The sequence below is a fragment of the Mauremys reevesii genome, linkage group 4 (assembly GCF_016161935.1).
Source record: "Mauremys reevesii isolate NIE-2019 linkage group 4, ASM1616193v1, whole genome shotgun sequence".
Classification (NCBI taxonomy): domain Eukaryota; kingdom Metazoa; phylum Chordata; order Testudines; family Geoemydidae; genus Mauremys; species Mauremys reevesii.
The window spans coordinates 134,045,348-134,064,700 of NC_052626.1; the positions used below are offsets into that span (position 1 = coordinate 134,045,348).

The 19,353-nt window shown below is 48.3% G+C and overlaps 1 protein-coding gene across 1 annotated transcript in view; it reads left to right on the forward strand.

The window, feature by feature from the left end:
- The first annotated feature begins 521 nt into the window (after positions 1–521).
- IKBKE (inhibitor of nuclear factor kappa B kinase subunit epsilon) overlaps positions 522–19,353 on the forward strand; it is a 34,476-nt gene continuing 15,644 nt past the window's right edge. The window contains exons 1-12 of the mRNA XM_039534425.1: positions 522–798; positions 3,484–3,627; positions 5,339–5,479; positions 6,178–6,313; positions 7,770–7,951; positions 8,563–8,723; positions 10,130–10,240; positions 14,174–14,353; positions 14,999–15,195; positions 16,527–16,591; positions 16,686–16,777; positions 17,645–17,746. Coding sequence (XP_039390359.1) covers positions 3,532–3,627; positions 5,339–5,479; positions 6,178–6,313; positions 7,770–7,951; positions 8,563–8,723; positions 10,130–10,240; positions 14,174–14,353; positions 14,999–15,195; positions 16,527–16,591; positions 16,686–16,777; positions 17,645–17,746 — 1,463 coding nt within the window. The 5' untranslated portion in view covers positions 522–798; positions 3,484–3,531. The remainder of the gene's footprint in view (positions 799–3,483; positions 3,628–5,338; positions 5,480–6,177; positions 6,314–7,769; positions 7,952–8,562; positions 8,724–10,129; positions 10,241–14,173; positions 14,354–14,998; positions 15,196–16,526; positions 16,592–16,685; positions 16,778–17,644; positions 17,747–19,353) is intronic.

Here is a 19,353-nt window from a genome sequence, read left to right on the forward strand (position 1 = left end):
GTGAGAGAGCGTCTGTGCCTCAGAGGTTACAAATGAAAGAGAAGACATACAAAGGAAATATTACTCCAGTTTACAGATAGGAACCTGAGGCACAGAGAGACTAAAGTGATTTGCCTAAAGTCACACAGAGAATTTGTCAGTGTCAGACCTAGGAACTGAACCCAGATCTGCTGAGTCCATGTCCACAGGACTAATCCTCCTGTGTGTGTGTTTGTATGGAATACAGACCTCAACATTTCTGTTTCTCTCCTAAAGGCAAGGAATATCCTTAGGGTTGAGTGGGGGTGATTTTTTTCTCCCCTCCACCATTTTCACTGATTCTGATTGGATAATAATTAGAATTGTTAAGGACAGGGAGCAGAATTTGTACCAGGCTGGTGTAACTTTTCATGATAATTTTACTTGAGTGAGGAAGAGAGAGAAGACTGCACTGGAGATGAACTTCCCTTCAATGACTTGACAGGCAGGTTATGATTTAGTCCCTTTTTTGCTTTTATTGTCAGGCCATCCAAGCAGGAAGCAATGATTTGTGTTGATGTGCGTCAGCTCAGTGAAAAGGGGTCCCGTTTCGATGCTTGCAATGTGTTCAAATGACAAGGGAGAAACTGTGCAGTGTCCCTTTAAGAGAAAAAGAAAGCAGGAAGTCTGAGCAGAAAGAAAGTCTCAGCCTGGACTTCGATCCATCCCTGCCTGTGTGGGGTCCTTGTGGCTGCTTTCAAGCCCACACCATGGCTCCTAACCTGGGCACTTAAGTGTTTTCACTGCATATATTGCTCCTGAGCCAGCTGCTGTCTTCAGGTGAGTGGGAATTTCCTTTCACGTTTGTACATTCTGTCTTGCAGATGTAAAGAGCTAGGTAAATGCTACAGAATGTTCCTCTCTTGGAGTCTACACTGGCTTCGTTGCACTGCATTATGCTTAGGGTGGTGTATGGAAACCCCTGATGTGCAACCAGGATTACACGTAGTGCCAGAGTGTGTGTGTATTTTTGTAGCATGGTATTCTGTTGTAACAACAATACTGAAATGCATTGTTATCCTCACATGCATGTGATAATGTGAGACCAGAACAGTGAGAGAAAGATGGATCATGTGCTGATGACAGCTGCGAAAGGAAGCATTGGGGTGGGGGGGATGAGAAAGATGGGGAGACTAGAGGTGATATCCCTGTAATCAATACATGTTCTATGCTGGAATAGAGCAGAACTGGCTTTTTTGTTCGGGAGGAAAATTCATTGTGGTTAAATCATCTGGCATGACCTGATAGACCATGTTAATCTTGGCAAGAACATCAGCAGGATCACTAGCTCTTTTTAGCAACTTATACCTTGAGAACACTTCTGTATCAATCTGAGGATTCGCCGAGACACTTCCTCATTTTCTTTTCTGGGTGCTGACCTAAGGGAGCCTGTGGATGTACATCAGGGGACTCACCAGACTTATGTGCCAGCTCCCACGGGCGAGGGACAGGGTTTGTGTCCTTTGTGGCGAGCCACGTTTTTTAAAAAGTTGGTTTACTTTGAATAAGGTCCCTATCTCCGGTCTTGCATTTTGTGATCTATTTTTGCCTGGGATTTTAGAGCACATGCAAGAAGAGCGCAGGCCAGAGGGTGCTGGACTGCAGGTGTCCTCCATGCAGTTCTGCAAGCTCACTTTACCATGGGCTTGTAACATTTTTGCTACTCCGGCTCTGGACATCTCCTAAACACAGAGCTGGAAGGTGTGATTTCCAGCTTGGAGAAGCAGGCCGTGCACATGAATTGGCTAATAACTTACTCCGGCTATTCCAAGGAGGGCGGGGATGCAGCAAGCACTTTGCGAATTATGTGCGTACAGCTTTGCCACTGAAGGGGGTGAAGGGCAGCTGCCAGGAAGACAACAGCACTGTGTGATGGATGGGGTGTTCGGGGGTGGAAGGAAGCAAGTTTGGCTCACCACAGCAGTACAGACACCTCTGCAGTGGAACATGGCAGCCATTTGTCACCAATCAATTCTGCACAATGGCTTTCACCTATGGGGAGAGTTATCTGATGAGTAGGGTTGGATGGGTATCCCGCTGAAGCCCTGAGGGCTGCTTGTAAGAAGCATGATGTGTCCTATTCGCTTCCTATTCCCCAGTGGGGTGTTCATAGTGAGTTGTTGAGCCCCGAATAGGCCCCAGCTGGCATTATCCTGTGAGGGGACAGCGTCGAAGGCCAACAGAAGCATGTGCTTGTGCACTCGTCCTTAGAACAATTGCAGGTGAACACAGGTGACAGAACTGCAGACGTATGAAATTCAGGAGTGTTTCAACATAGAATTTTGGTTCGGCTCTTTGTCGTGACGGGTTCAGGTGCAAAACTTGGATCTGGATCCCAATTTGGATGCTGAGCTGTCTCCCAGGCTGTCCTCTCTGCCCAAGTGCAATCTCACACACCACTCAAGTCTGGGACAGCCCACTGTGGAGTTTGGCACAAGCCCATTTCTAATGACCACATGAGCTTGAAGGTTCTTTGTGCTGAGATGCTGCTGCTGGTAAGTGAGATTTGAATGCTGAGCAGAGACTGCTCTGAGTCTGGGAATTTTTTTGCTCTCTGGGCAGGAAGCTGAGTGCTTCCTCTTTAACCGGTGGCTGTGAAGCTGGTGTTGCAATCCTATAGGTTTCTGTTCTTGCAGCTGGGAGGTGCCTCTCTTACCTTGCAGCCCTCAACGCTTAGTATTTTTCTTGCATCACTTAGTGTTTCATTACCAACCTGAGTGGCTTCTGACTGGGTTTCCCTGCACAAGGTTCACAGCTCCATCCTTACCCCATCTTCTCCCATCCTTTCTGAGCTCTGCTGTCATGTTGTTTGCAGAGGGAGGTTGGTGGCTGCTTTTTAAGGGATATACAGAAGGACTCCACATTAGCAAGAAACAGCAGAAGAGTTGGAGATTGGGGGGGGGAAGGGGGCGCAGTGGACACAGGTAGGAGAACAGGTGGGGTGAGGTGGGTCAGTAACCCCTGAATAATAATGATGCTGCTAGAGACAGATTGTTCCTGGTTATGCTGATTGGTATTGTCTGTGCACCACTGATCTCTGCTGGACAGAATCCAAACTCAGCCGTATGTCAATGCTCATCTCTTCTGCTGAGGTCTGATGGAGATTCTCAGACAGCTGCAGTGGCAGCGGACTGGGCTTTAGCCCATAGGGATCAGACTTCTTAGACAAGCCGCTGCTGTGAGGCTGTGTTGGTTCAGTGACAACCGTGCAGTAGTAGGTGTGGCTGGCTGTGTTACAATCAGCTTCTTATGGAAACAGATGGGATCTGAACCCTCCAAGCGGTGGGGAGGTTCATCTCCTTGTCCAGGCTGTGTGTGGCTTGGTCCCACATCTCATTTCGGGGAGCAGGAGAAGTGGAATGAGTGTTAGAACAGCAGGAAGGCATGTGCACACTGGGGCTGGTATGACTTTACTGTCTGCCGGGGTTGTCCGTGTGTGTGTGTAAACGGCTCTTTTCCTCACAGACTTGTCTTCTCCCCCCTGCCTTGCACCTCAGAGCTTGAGCTGGCCTCATGCTGAAAATGCAGAGCACGCCCAACTACCTCTGGAACCCGGACGACGTGCTGGGCCAAGGGGCTACAGCCAGCGTGTACAAAGCCCGCAGTAAGGTGAGTGAGGGGCAGGAGGACAGCGCAGGATGGGATGCCCTGGGGGTGGGAAACCAGAGTTGATTCGGTTGCAGCCTGTACATGCTTCTCTCAGGTGCAGAGTTTACTGGCAGTACATGGACCCACGTCGGCTCCTAATTCGATTCCCCTCCAGTCTGTCCAACCCAGCTGCTCTCTCTCTCACACACACACACACCTCAGCGACGCATGGCCAAACCCACTCCCAACAACCAGCCCTACTCTGATCTTCCAGCTGCCAAGACCTCCCAATCTGTGACATGCTTCCAAACCCTCCCACAAATTCCTAAGTGATGTGCACCCCATCCCAACTCCCTGTAGCACCCCCCCACCACACTGGAGCCACCAACCCTTCCCATGCACTCTCTTGCAACCCGCTCTCAGCCGCCAATCCCCTGGCATGCCCTTCTCATCTCAACTATGTGTAAATTAGTCCTGGGTGGGTAGTTTCTATCACTATCGCTCCGTGCCCTGTTGGTGCCCTGCAGCCATTGCTTCATGCTGCGCAGCCCAGTGAGCAAAGCCAGGGTTGATTTTGTATTCGTACAGTTGATCATCATTTTACAGTCCCTGCACTGCTCTCTTCCTCAAGCAAAGACAGTGGGCTGCAAAATCATCCAAAGCACTTTCTTGTTATAACCTGATCCAGGCCAGTTTTCATTCTGAGGCTGACCTAGGCCATGGTTTTCAAGGGGTAATTTAGACTAAGGATATGGTTGGGTTTTTCAAAATGCTTTGGCTTATCTGTGTTCCCGTTCTATGCCCACGGTAAAACTCCCTGTGACCTTGGGGGAAGCGAGAGGCGAATGCCGAATGTTTTTGAAAAGGCCACCCATAATCATTTGGAATGTATCGTGCATGAGTTCCAGGAAATGAACCCACTGGGATTGGGCCAGATGCTGATCAGTGTCGCTGCTCTCTGACGTTTATTCAGAGGGTTGTCTCTCTGCTCTGTTCAGAGTAAGGCTCTGGAAGGAGATTCAGTTTAAAGGATGCTTTATAATGTGAACCACTAACTCTCGTGGAGGAAAGACTGGGGGTGATGGTTTTGGGCCTTGCTGGAGATGTTTTACAGAACTGGATAAACCTGTCCCGCTCAGCACCATTCACCTGGGCTTTGGGGGCACAGAGCAAAGTGCAGTGAGCATCGCTGTCCTGGCTTTGCAGTGGGGAGAATGGGTGAATCCTACAAAGAAACACAGACTTGCCAGGATCGTTTCCTTGCCAAACTGCAATGTACTAACCATGGCTGAGCTATTTTGGTCAGGACAGGAACTGCACGACGGCGCCAGGCTGGGTATGAAATGGGGAACAGAACTAGGGAGAGAGTCAAACAACCAGCTACTGTAGTGCAGCCGTGAGCAGCGGCGATGAATGAACAGTGTGTGAAACCCAGGGCTGCTCCGGATCTTGCGGGGAGATTTTAAGATGACACGAAGGGGAATTTGATTTCCAATGGGAGCTGATCATCTCACTTCCCTTTGTGCCTTTGAAATCCTCCCCCGTAATCCTTTCATTCCCAGCTGGAAACTGAGTTGCCTTCTGGCTTTGTTTTTATCATCCCCTCTAGAACAGAACCGGCCCCACTCTACAGAGCATGTGTTGTCCACTAACCTGTTTTCCTGGCGGGTTAGCATTCCACCTGGGGGCAGCTCTCTGAATCTATCCTGTATCTTTTCTCCTCCTTGCCCAGAGATCAGGGGAGCTGGTTGCTGTGAAGGTCTTTAATAATGCCAGCTACCTGAGACCACAGGAGGTACAGATGAGAGAGTTTGAGGTGCTGAGGAAATTAAACCATAAGAACATCGTCAAACTGTTTGCAGTTGAAGAGACTGTAAGTCTGTCACTAGCTCTGCAGTGGGAAAGGTGTGGCTTGGTGGTAATGCAGCGGGACTTGGCTTTTAGCAGCTGTGACAGGGCACCCATTGCCGGGATGTGCCACTGCTGCTGAATAACCACAGCTGCTTCCTGTGGCTTTTCTCTACTCGCCCTCAACCCTCCCTATTGTTTCAGCTCAAAGCACTTGACAAACATTCACTCGTGACATCTCCCAGCATCCCTGTGGTGTTATTCCCCACTGACGGATGGAGCATTGAAGTGACTTGTCCAAGGCCCCAAGGTAGCTGAGTGATGCAGCTAGGAATAGAACTCAGGTGCCCTGCCATCACATCTGGTGCTTTAACCACTAGTCTACCCGGAATCCCACCCCCTAGGCGATGGAGCCAAGCGTCCTGGATCTCACACTCAAGTGGTTCATTTGCCAATTCCTTCGAGTTCTGGGTGGGGTGTGTTGTGTTAATCAAGGACTTCGTTTTGGGTGGCAGAGCTCATTTTTCCCACCCAACATTCTTTTGCCTGTGCGGTCAGTCATTTCTGACTAGAAGAGCCATGTCGACTTCTTGGACAAGGAAGGGACGCCACACTTCCATGGACGGGGCAAGGGGTGGGACACAGCAGCCTGCCCTGGGACTCTGTGCATAACACAGCATCACAGGGCTGCTCAAGGGATCCATCTCTTCTTCTGCCCCCCAGACCCAGGGAAACAGCAAGCAGAAGGTGCTGGTGATGGAGTACTGCTCACGTGGGAGCTTGCTGAGCGTGTTAGAAGATCCAGAGAACTCCTTTGGCTTGTCTGAGTCAGAATTCCTCATCGTGTTGCATTGTGTTGGTAAGTCTCAGAGCTACTGGCTTGGGTGTCTGTGGCGGGAAAGGGGGATAAACGAGTGCTCGACGCAGCTAGTGGGGACATGGGATTTGTGTTCTACTGTATATAAGAATGGTCACACTGGGTCAGATCAAAGGTCCATCTAGCTCAGCATGCCATCTTCCAACAGTCGTCAATGCCAGGTGCCCCAGAGGAAATGAACAGAACAGGTCATCATCAAGTGATCCATCCCCTGTCACCCATTCCCAGCTTCTGGCAAACAGAGGCTAGGGACACTATCCCTGTCCATTCTGGCTAATAGCCATTGATGACCTATCCTCCATGAACTTATCTAGTTCTTTTTTTAACCTTGGCCTTCACAACATCCTCTGGCAAGGAGTTCACAGGTTGATTGTGCATTGTGTGTTCCTTTTATTTGTTTTAAACCTGCTGTCGATTAATTTCATTTGGTGACCCCTAGTTCTTGTGTTATGAGAAGGAGTAAATAACACTTCCTTATTTACTTTCTCCACACCAGTCATGATTTTATAGACCTCTATCATATCCCTCCTTAATCGTCTGTTTTCCAAGCTGAAAAGTTCGTTTTATTAATCTCCTCATGTACCAGCTCTCTTCACACTCAGCTCCTCGTCAGATCTGCTGTTGTGTAAAGATGTGGATGGGTGCAAAAACTAACTTACTGCATGCCTGGAGGTGCATTTTACAAAGCAGTGTGAATGGTGGAGAGTGAAGGCCTTTGTCTGCCGAATACACAGGGAGTATGGTCCCTCTGCCAGAAGTGCACTTCCCGTACCGACTTGTCCTTTGCTGAGGCCAGCTGTGACTGTTAGTCAGTTCCCTTAAGAACCGAAACTGCCAAATTCAGGCCACGAAATGGTAACCGCTGTCTGTCACTACTGACCCAGGCTGGATTTGAATCAGTGACTTGGCAGGTGAAAGACTCCATACCCCGGAACCAAGCCCTTTATACTGTCCACTTTCCCACCCTGAGAGGCCATTTGATGAGTGGGCATCTCCATGAGCCTATGTTGGCAGGACTCGAGGTGCTGCAGTGCTCTCGGTCCCAGTAGCAAAGCCCGCCTTGAGCATGTCAGGAATGTCACCCTATGCTTCTCCATCGAGGTGCTTGGATTCTGATGATGCCCTCAGCATCCTGAGGCTGCTGAGAGACTTAACTGTGCAACTGAACAAGAAGGTAGGTTGTGCCCACGTTGTCACATGTCTGAGATGGTACGGTATGGTTTGCCTGTGCGTGCTTCCTCTCTTTACAATGGGCGTCATGCTCATGAGTCTTCTCTGTTTTATCACACGTTCAAGTTAGCTTCACCGGGTCTGAAAGCTGAACCCAGGGCCGCCTGCCTGCCTCAATTTTAGTCCACACCGCTGCCTGTTAGCAAAGCCGGCTCAGAGAAGCCGAGGCCATTCTAAGCAGCGTCTCACTTCCCCATTGTGCTCGTAGTGGCCGGCATGAACCACCTTCGTGAAAACAGCATTGTTCATAGAGATATCAAACCAGGAAACATCATGCGGCTGGTGGGGGAAGACGGGCTGAGCATCTATAAGCTCACGGATTTTGGGGCCGCTCGAGAGCTGGACGATGATGAGAAGTTTGTGTCTGTCTACGGGACAGAGGAATATCTTGTGAGTAAAGCAAAATGTTCGTTGCTTAAGGAGCAAGAGTTCAGGAAGGAAGGGTTACTTTTCTCAACATACATGGTCTGGAACGGTAGGAGCATGGGCTGTTGCTATGCTTAGCGTATAATAACAATACCTAGTTCTGCTATAGCACTCTGCATCATTATCCCCATTTTACTGATGGAGAAACTGAGTCACAGAGACGGGGGTTGTGACTTGCCCACAATCATCCAGCAGGTCAATGACAGAGCTTGGACTAGATCCTAGGTCTCTAGTCTCTGTTGCTCTGTCTACTTAGAATGGATGACCTCTTCTGTCCCCAAGCGTTTGATTCATAGAGACTCATTTGCTTGATCTTCACTTTCTATGGCCAAGGTTTTTGAAAGTGATTGGAAATTTGGAATGCCTCAGTTTTGGGGAGCCCAGCTTACAGAGACCTGATTTTCGGTGCCTACATTTTCGGAAAACCAAGCCCTCTGAAGTGTCTCAAGTTGGGCAGCCAAAAATGGAAGAACCCTAAATCACTAGTCACTGGGGAAATCTTGGCTTCCATGACCGACCTGCTGTAAGTAAAGCGGATTCATTCACAATGCTTTTCTTCCACTTCGTCCCATTAGCACCCGGACGTGTACGAGCGAGCGGTTCTGAGAAAACCCCAGCAAAAGGCTTATGGGGTGACTGTAGATCTGTGGAGCATTGGGGTAACCTTTTACCATGCTGCTACGGGCAGTCTCCCATTTATCCCCTTCGGCGGACCTCGCAGGAATAAAGAAATCATGTAGGTAGTGCCGCCGACAGGAGTGCGGTGTTTAAATGGGGTTTGTGTTGTCTGTTTTGGCGGAGTTTGATGAATTGAATTGTGTCCTAAAGTGAGAAGCTGTAGTGACGAGTGGACGAGGTAGGCTACATGGAGAGCTAACAGTGCACCCCAATCCAGGCCTGCAATACCTCCTGCTCTGCCAGTGCTGTGTGCCCCTCCAGATCTGCCAGTGTCTCCTAGTCCTTGTGTTGCATTCTTTTCTCGAGTCCTGCCTCTCGCCCGTTCGGAGGCTCTGAGTCTCAGACATCTGCTGAAGACCCATTTCAGCTACTTGACACCTCATTGTGTTGTTTTTTATGAATGTGGAATTGATTGGGTGTGTTTGTGTTTATGCACCTTAGCTTACTGATGATTTAATCACCCAGATTCTCATGTATACTTAGATCTGCTGGAAGTGTAGCCTGTGGCTGGCTTCATCTGCAGTTCCCAGCATGCCCTGCTCCATGCTGTTCTTAGGAAAGGCCTCATGAGGCAAGATAGAACATAAATGATGTAGTAGGGGCTGCACTTTCTGTGGGGCTGCCCCATCTTGGCAAGACACCAATGCAGCCCCTGCTATTGACTGCCCCTGTGGTTAGCACTACAGGGACGGGCACCAAAGCCCCCTTGGAGACCAAGCTGGCCGTGCTGTCCCTAACTCAAGTAACTGGGTTCTGCTCAGAGTGAGCATCCAGGCAGGAAGATGGCAGAGCTGCAGTTGGCAATCAGTGCCCCTTTCTATGGTACGTTTGCCCTGATAACGGTGTTTCTGTGGCTTTGTGGTTTAACGGCTGAAAGACGGGGCAGCTTCTGACTTGACTTCCATGCTGTTGCTTGAAATGTCTTCCCTCCCCCCACGTACCGTCTTCTGAAAGCAACGCAGCTTTTCCCCTGAGGGATGATGCAAACAGGTTTTGGATTTTTCTTTTCATACCTTTGTACTTCTAGGTGGGGGGTGGGGGGATTGGTGGTTGATCATTCTGGATTGCAGCTTCAAAAAGCAGATGCCTAAATGGCACCCAGGAAACAGGCAGGTGCAAACTAGTCTAAGCATGTGTGGGTTATGTGGCTGTACGTGCAATTGCCCATTTGTTTTGCTAGCACGCACAGTCTCTGCTCGCTTGTTCCCGTTTGTCTGGTTTTCCATGCGCGATTTAGGCACCTCTCGTTGTTGGTAAATTTTGGTTCTGTCAATTGAAACTCCTCCCTGATGATGTGGGAAGGTGGAGACTGATTTTCTCCTTAGCCGATCCATTTCACTCCCTCTCTCTGCCTGTATCCCCTACGCACTTGCCATTAAATTTGCAAGCCCGGTGGTTGGAATCTGCCAAGGGGAGGCCAGTTGTCCAGTTTCCACACAACAGAAACGACTTTTCTTTCAACAGGTATAAAATAACGACCGAGAAACCGGCTGGAGCTATCGCAGGTGTCCAGAGGCAGGAGAATGGGCCCATTGAGTGGAGCTACGAGCTGCCCATCACCTGCCAACTGTCTGTGTGAGTATTGGAAGGGGTGGGGTTAGCCTGCAGTTTCTGATTCCAGGGAGCTGTCCCTCCTCCTGCTTTGATCATAGAGCCTCCAACCAGTCAGTGAGTTGCATGGCCAGAAGTGCTGCTTTGGGCTGGAAAAGAGCACAGGGACTCTGCTCTGCCCTCAGCGTACTCCAGGGATGTAGTTATAGCATGCAAACGTCCCTCCCCTAGATGTGCTCCTTCCATAGTGCCTGGACCAAGCGAGTCTGTAATAATATTAATACCTCTATATAAAGGATATTTTTCAGTGGTACTTATGGAGATGTACACGCCTTGTTCTATGGGATTTGGGCACTGAAAATCTCAGCTGTAAAAGTCTACTCGTTCCATCTGCTGGACTTCTCTGTGCATCCCATTTTCTCTGTCTCTGATTATAAGCTCTCGGAGGCAGGGACTGTGTTGTGCGTCTCACGCAGGCTTACACAGCATAGCTGTCTACCCCCATCTAGTGGCTGGACTGCAGAGATGGTTGAGTTGGCTACATCCTTTGAGCCAACAGAGCTGGGCTTTTAGCTCAGGCAGTGGAGGCTCTCGCTTGTTGATCATAAGGTGCGTTACTTCAATCCCAGCTGCCCACGACCCTCCCGAGTGTCCCGTGTCCCATACAGCGTTGGGTACATGGCTGGTGTTTAAATAAATAACCTTGAGCATGGTTAAGACTTTCGGAGCAATACGAGGCTCTAAAAAGCTGTGATTGCAGCCTCAGAGAGAATGTGTGGAGCCCATTGCTATCTCTGTGCCCTTAATTATAGTCTTGTGACTGTATACCTGTCTCCTGTGAGGTACTCATCAATATGTACCCGGGGCCTGATTCTCATTTATGTTAAGACTGGAGTGGTATAAAGGGCCTAAGTGTATATCAAATGCATCAAACCAGTTAGTGTTTGTCCCATGCTATAAATCTGGGGAAAGAGAATTTGCCTGTTTTGTCACATTATCCCTCTCCGTTGAAGTGACTCACATTGTTTTGGTTAATTCCAAAATTTCCCACTATTGACCGTGTCTATATTAATCCTTTCACAGTAGAAGATACTTTGGTACTTAAAATCAGAATTTAGGGTGTAATTATGCCGTGAGTCCTTATTGAACCGAACAGCCCTAATGACTTATCACTGATCAAGCCCATAACCAGTATGCGAGCGTATCATTGTCTTAACAAATAACTTGGAGACTTCTCACAGTCACAGTCATCTGTAGCAGCTGCGCTACTGGGTGGGATCTTAGTTTAATAATTTCTGTGATGTGTTCTGACTTTCGAGGGGATCCTGAAAGTTCCACTGTCTCTCCTCTTTCTCCAGGAGCTAAACGGATCATTTTAAAACCCCAGCCAGGGAGGTTTTCTTTGTCAATGAGCTCCCCAACTTCTATCTACTCCCTCTCTTCCCATGTCTCTCAGTTGTGTATTAACACAGGCTCATAATCAGCGAATGAGACTCTTGGCCAGAACGCCTGGGTTCTGTTCCTGGTGCTGACTCCGGTGCTGTATTGGGCAAAAAAAATTGTGGTTAACTTAGGGGTTTTGTCATTTTCCATCTCCGTGCCTCTGTTTTCCCATCTGCAAAATGTAAATAATTATATTCACCTACTACACAAAGGAGTTTGGATTCATTCATGTTTTGTAAGTGTCTAGGAGGAAGTGCATTATGGAAAAAATATACATCACTGGTGCTCAGGGCCGCCCGGGGGGGGGCAAGTGGGGCAGTTTGCCCCAGGTCCTGGGCCCCGCAGGGGCTCCATGAGCCCTGGCCTGGGTGGTGGTCTGTGTCTTCAGTGGCGGGGGGGCCTTCAGTGCTGCCGAAGACACGGAGCGACTGAAGGGCCCCCCACTGCCGAAATGCCCCGTGAGTCCTAGCCGGGCAGCGGTCCGGGTCTTCGGTGGCATTTCAGCAGCAGGGGGCCCTTCAGAGCTGCCAAAGACGCGGCGTAACTGAAGGCCCCCCCACCGCCGAAATGCCGCCGAAGACCCGGACCGCTGCCAGGTGAGTACAAGCAGCTCCCCCGCTTTGCCCCAGGCCCCCTGAATCCTCTGGGCAGCCCTGCTGGTGCTCCATTTTGGAACCATCTTTCTAGTACTTTGTAGCCTCTGTCCCAGTGTCCTTTCTCTTAACATGCTTTGAGGTGATAGTAACTTATAAACCCCTCCCCCCCCTTGGTGCCTTGCCTATGCATGGCACAGGGCACGGTTCATGAGAGGAGGAAAAATGAGCCAAGCACCTAATTCCAGTTCTACTACTTTTGTACAATGAGTGAGTTTCTTTATGTAGTTCCCCAGAGACATCAGAAGCTGAAGTTTCAGTGCTAAGGCCCTGTCCATATGCAGCAAAAGGCTACCCTTTGTATCTCTGTTGTCTTCAAACAGCTGATGAAAACTAAAAAAATAAAATTCTGTTGACACCCTTCTGATAATCAGTGTGAAATATACAGCCAGGAGTTAGGACATTTCCCAGTGGGCAAGTGTGCACATTGTAAAACACACCAGTACTGTAAAAATCATCCCTGCTCCTCTCAGGTCTGTTTTGTTCCAGGTCTTGTACTGTGCCCATTGCTGTGCTATCTGGACACCTGAGGTCAGGATTGAAACATATTGATGGGGCAAGGTGAACACTTTAATAAAGCTTACCTGAGCAATGGTTTTCCCATCCTGTGAAAAATTTCAAGTTACTGAGAATTTTTCTCATCCTAAATTGGAAAAGTCGAAATCTAGAAAATTTGCATGAACCAAAAATCCCCCCCAAAAGTTCCATTTGGGCTAATCAAAATGTTTTCTTCTGGTTGTAACTTCTTTTCTTAAACTTTTTAGTTTAAATTCACTACAATTTTGAGCAAGGCCTTTCGATTGGAACAAAACTTTTTCACTTTGAAAATGTTGAAATAAGGTGTTTCAACTATTCGGGGGGGGGGGGGGGAGGAGCGGAATCCAGTCTTTTTTTTTGAGTTGGGAGATGGACACTGTTTTGCAAACAGCTTCGACTTGAACGAGTGGGCGAAAAACCAGTTAGTCAAAATATTCCCAAGCAGCTCTAGACTTAAGCTGCTGCTGCTGTCTGTGCCATCCCTCTCCTGTGGCTAAAGAAGGGGTTTCAATCTCTAGGGCTGTCAATCCAGCACCTCTCGCCAGCCCTAAATTCCCCTTAAAAGAAAAGGCATTCATTTCTTAAACCCTCCCCTTGCTCCCCCCCACCCAAATCTTTCCATCCTATCAAGATGAGACTTCAAAGATTCGAAAGAGGTTTATATTCAGTCTGTCTCTTCCTGCCTGACAGCCTGTGAACCTGTCTATTTATTCTCCGTTACATCCCCAGGGAAATGAATATTGGGAAAACAAACTCCCTGGTTCCTGAGTTTGATTCATTTGCGAGGGCTAAATTGTAATGGAGCATCTGGAGAAATGCATGTGACAAGCCCATGGATGCTGGATTAATATTGTATGGGGCTGTGTCAAGGAAAGCTGAACGTATCCTTAATGATGACAAAGTGTAGGCCATGCGTTCCTGAGAGCTCGTCAGGGAAGCTATTCGGCCATGCCATGAAATAGGTAGTAAGTGGCACAATTTGATGATGTCGTCCTTATAATTCCCAGTCCCATTCTTTTTGTAATTGATTGGAAAGATTACAAAGGGAGTTGGATCAGGATCATAGAGTACATGGGTTCTTTACCTGGGGCACATGCTTCTCATCTATAGATTTCAAGGTGCTTTACAAAAGAAGGTCTAGTAGTATCACCATTTTACAGAGGCATAGACAGGCCAAGTGACTTTCCCAAGTCACACAGAGATCAGTGGCAAAGCTGGGAATAGAACCCAGGTCTCCTGATTCCCAGTCCAGCACCCTAACCATTGGAATGGGGTGTGTGGGTGTGTGCGTAACATCATCTTCATTCTCTTTCTTTCACTTCAGGGGGCTGAAGAGCCTGCTCATCCCCATCCTGGCTAACATTCTGGAAGTTGATCAAGAAAAATGCTGGGGCTTTGATCAGTTTTTTGCTGAAACAACTGACATCCTGCACAGGATAGTGGTCCATGTCTTCTCCTTGCAGCAAGCTACCATGCACCGGGTCTACATCCATGCCTACAACACGTAAGCACAGCTTAGCCCCTGGCAAATCTGGGAGAAGAATCCCAGAGTCCTGAGTCGCAGGCCAAATTTTCACTGCAGGTTTACGGTGTGACCCTGGGAGAGGCACGTGTTCTCTTTGCACCTCAGCCAAACTGGCTGAAAAACCAGTGGGAAAAGCAGAAGGTTCAGTTTAATGCTGAGCTGCGCTTTCCTAGGGAAATTTATCTGCTGGAAGGGGTTGCTTATTGCTGTCCCCTGTATGCCTGCTCTGCTGCCCTCCACTGCACAGGAGGCTGCATTTCATTGGAGGAGAAGTGACCCTTGAGGGTTTTTTTGCTCATATTGGGCATAATCCGAAACCCATTGATGTCAAAGGAAAGTCCCCCCACTCTGACTTCATTGGAAGTTAGGTCAGACTGCTAAAACATTCAGGTGACAGAATGCTCAGGCAATGGCAATTCACAATAAGTATCAATGTAAACAAGTCTGATGCCACATGCTGCCAGGAAACTTTGCTGGATCTCAACTGAGTTTCCTTTAGTGAATGATAAACTCAAGGGGGGCAGAATAATAGCCAAACTACAGACTATTGTGTGACCTTATCTTGGTTGCTGATAGCCTCATGTTTTATTTCCCTTCCGTTCCCTTGTTTGTTTTTTGTTTCAGTACCACCATATTTTTAGAAGCTGTCTTCACACAGACAAATATAGCCCCTCACCATCAAGAATATTTTTTTGAAGGTCACCCGTATCAATTGGAACCCAGCCTGCAAGCTCACAATTTCTCCAGAACCACAGAAAATAGCCCGCTGACCTTGCTGAGCAGTGTACCGCAGGAACCCGTGGGAGTGAGATTCAGAGATCGTGAGTACAGTCATCTCGTAAAATGGAGCCTTCTGCTTCCCGTCCAGCCATTTGAGCTCTTCTAGTGGGTTTAGTTTCCGCCATCTGTGTATGCACGCATATGGTCACGCTTGCAATGTCCTCCTGATACAGGGCTCTTGGTCACTTCATCTGGAGTCTCACTGCAGAACTTGAAATTATTAGGGCAAAGTTCAACAGAGAGGAAGGGATGGTTTTGTGGTTAAAGGCATTGGACGTGGTTGGGTCGGGTTCAGTTTTCATCTCTGACACAGAATTCCTGAGTGCCCATGGGGAAGTAATTTAACCTCTCTGTGCCTCTGTCCCCAATCTGTAAAATGGGAATAATAATACTCTTTTCCCACCCTTTGTCTGTCTTGTCTGTTCAGATTACACTTCAGGGTGGGAACCACCTCCTGCAATGTCTCTGTAGAGTGCCTAGCACAATGGGGCCAGGACTTGGCTGAGACATCCGGTGCTACTATCAGTCAGTAGTCTGAGCTCTGCTCTGCTGAACCCACAGATGTGGGCGAGTGATCTGAGCGCAGGACTAGGAGCAAGGAATTCCTAGCTTCTCCTCCCAGATCTGACACAGATTCCCTCTATGGGCTTGAGTGAAAATTTTCTGCCTCTCAGTCTGTCTATAAAATGTAAATTGTTTAGCCATGTCTTAAAGATGTGAAGAGGATTAATTAGTTAATATTTGTAATTCACTTGAGAGATCACAAGTGCTCTCTACCTGCTAAGTAGTTTTGTGTATTAGGATCCACACTGCAGTTCTCTGCTTTATATCCTCTCTTTATTCCATGTGCAGAATTCCAGGGCAAAATGTGTTGCAGAGACCCACAATGTGAGCTGGAGAGAAGAACATTCCCCTTCCCATTAGATTAGACAGAGAAGTGCCCACAAAGCCTTCAGGGAAGGATGCTTTCTGAGTTGATGTCTGTATAATAAAACATTGGTTGAGATGAGAGTGGCAGACAGTTAAATTCCTGCTTGGTTTTTGTGAACAGGAGCTGATGGTACAACTTCCAAGATGTAGGGTAAAATTTTAAGCATTTCCTATGTGACTTAGGCTTCTAAGTCATTTTTGAAAGTAGAACTCGGACTTCTAAGTCACGTGGGAGATTTGGAAAATGCCCCTCCATATCTGGTGTAATACCTGTGATTTGTGTAAGTGAGCACTAGATGTCACTGCTGATCCACAGGAGTGCAACTCCATGAGAGATTCCCTGTTAATGAAGCAATCATGAAGCACAGAGGTCCCTCTGTATAGTGGGTGATATGGGAAATATACCCACAAAGGACTCTGAACAATGTCTCTTTGTTTTCAGCATCACTTGAGTTTCCAAAGTTTGTCCCAAAGGTTGATGTCCTAGCTGACTGCAGCATGGCAAAGGTATGTTGGGGATTTCAGCTCAAGATTGAAATAGGCTTTGGAAATCACGCTCCAGTGAAGGAGTGGTCATTGGCAGTGCCCTTTTGCCTTCTAGGGTGTCCTGAGTGCCGTTCACCAGACACTGAAGATCTCTCGGTCACTTCTGAAATGTCAAGAGTTTATTCTGAGAGGTCTTTACTGGGTGATGTAAGTACATGACGGCCAGTGTACCCTGTTGGCGCTGTGTAAAGAACAGCGGGAACTGTTTGATTTCTTTTCTCTCTGGGTAGCTGATAGAAATATCTTGTGTTTGAGAAGCAGATCTCTTACTCAGACAATCCCCCAATACTATTCTACAGCGGTGCTCCAAATCTTGCAGTGTCACTGCATATGCTGCAGTGGTTTGGATCAGTACTCTTAGAGAGAGAGAGAGAGAGAGACCTGAGAGCTTCATTCAGAGCATGTGTTCCAGATGGAATCCTTGTCCCCACTGTGGCTGAGCACTCGTCACAGTCTGACACCGATGGGTCGGTTCAGTTCAGGCCATGGTGGTGAATACAGCAGTGTTAATGCACATAGTACAGTGTCTTACCTGGTTAGACTCTAAGCTCTTTGGAGCAAGAACTCTCTCATGTTATAGGGCCCCTGGTATCAGGTGATCAGAGTAAATGATAGATCTGTGCATATACTAAGAGCTGTGAGTAAATGATAGAGTTGGGTCTATTCTACTGTTCATGGTTACAAGCACCCAAAGGAAATTCTGAAGCACAAGGCTGGGGCTTGGGAGATGGGGGACAGATGTGGTTGGAAGCAAATTAAGAACATAAGAATGGCCCTACTGGGTCAGACCAAAGGGCCAACTAGCCTAGTATCCTGTCTGCCGACAGTGGCCAGTGCCAGGTGCCCCAGAGGGAATGAACAGAACAGAGAATCATCAAGTGATCCTCCCCTGTCGCCCGTTACCGGCTTCTGGCAAACTAGGTTTGCAAACTGGCAAACCCTCAAAGTTCAGCTGCATTGCACCCCGTGGGTGAGGGGTGTTGGGTGATTCCAGACAAACCTGACTCTTTGCAGTGAGAGCCTGAAAGCCAAGTGCTCCCGTGTTCTGGAGAGAAGGGAGGCGGCCGTTTCGATGCTGAGCTGCTTGCAGCATACCGAGCTGAAGGCCTTCGTGTTGTAAGTATCACTTTGTTGCTGTCACTTCTGCAGCAAGGGGTAATGCAGGTGCCAGTGCAGGATGCTCTGCAGCTGTGCACATGTGGTCATGGCACTGAGCTGTGTCTGTCCCACACGTGGGCTGGTCCGATAGGAGCTCTGCACAGGCCCTTGACTCTTGAGCTTGAAGAGAAGTTATTGCAGCTCTCAGAACATTAGGGATTAAGAGGGAAAGTTTCCAAAACTCCTGCATGACTCAGGAGCACAAGTCTAGCGGCAAGCCACTGGGATTTGTGCTCCTCCGTCGGGGCTTTGGAAAAATCCACCTGAGCCCTCTTTGGTGGCCCCCACCTACTGGACTGTGGCGTCAGTTATAGGACTCTTTGTTAATATAAATCCAAAGGCATGTTCTCTTCTCCAGACTTGGGACGATGTAGGTTTCTCACCTTCTGTATTGAGGCATCTGCTGATCTCGTGTGTGACAGAAAAATGTGTAGAGCTCCGTTAATGTCTCTGTGGTGAATCTGGTGCTGCCTATTTAAAACCCTGGTGAGTTCTGCTCCCCATCCCAGGAAACAGCAAAGGCCACATGCGCAGCCACCGAACCAAGAACTTAATTGACTGCAGGAGACAAAGAATCAAAAACAAGGGCAGAGCATGTAGCTCCCAAGGTGTAAACAAGGGATCCAGAGGGGAACACCAGGCAGAGAACTCCCCTGACAAGGAGGCCAAGGTCCTTTATTATCCACAGAGCTGGTCCAGCATGGAAAGTAAGAAGTGCGGTATCCCTCTCCTGCCCCCCACCAGTGACAGTTCCTTCACCCTGACCGTCTGAACCACTTTCCCATTCTGTTTCCAGGGCTCATTCAGTCCTTGTCCTCTGTGCTGAGATCTTCAATCAGTGGTGGAAGTTTCGGTGATGTGGACACCAGTCCACTAGGAACTGGATCTAGTTCACCACTCGAAGCAGCGCTTGGCAGCGCAGCTTATTGGATAGAGCACTGGGCTGGGACTCAGGAGACCCATCTTCTATTCCTGCCTCCTGCCCTTTGGTGACCTTGGGCAAGTCATTTCCTCTCTGTGCCTCAGTTTCCCCATCTGTAAAAAGTAGCTAATGACACTGGTCTCCACTGTAAAATGCATTGAGATCTACTGATTAAAAAGTGCTATACAATAGCTTGAGATTACTTTTATTCCTGAAGTGACGTGACCAAGGCAGTGCTCTGTGCAGGAGGAACTTGTCAGGAGCCCTTGCTGGTTATCTGTAGGTATTGTGCTCCAGATGATTGGGGCAGTGGAGAAAGAGACTTGTGAATAAACTAGGTTGCTGGTGAGTGTTACATTCCTGCAATCCTTGTACGTGGGGAATGTGCAGGAATGTATGAGCTGAATGGTTACCCTTCCCCCCTCCTCCCCCCAGATGATCAGTCTCCAGTTTCATAAGAACTTGGATTTTAGTCCCTGGTGGTCTGGCTGCTCTCTGGGGTTTTTCAGACTGAATATTACAGGGTACAGCAAACCTATATAAGCCACAGAGATGAATTCACAGCGTAAATTCAAGGAGACACCAGTGCTGAATGCAAATGGAAAAAAAGAGCCTTGTTGCTCAGTAAAATGAAAACCATGCG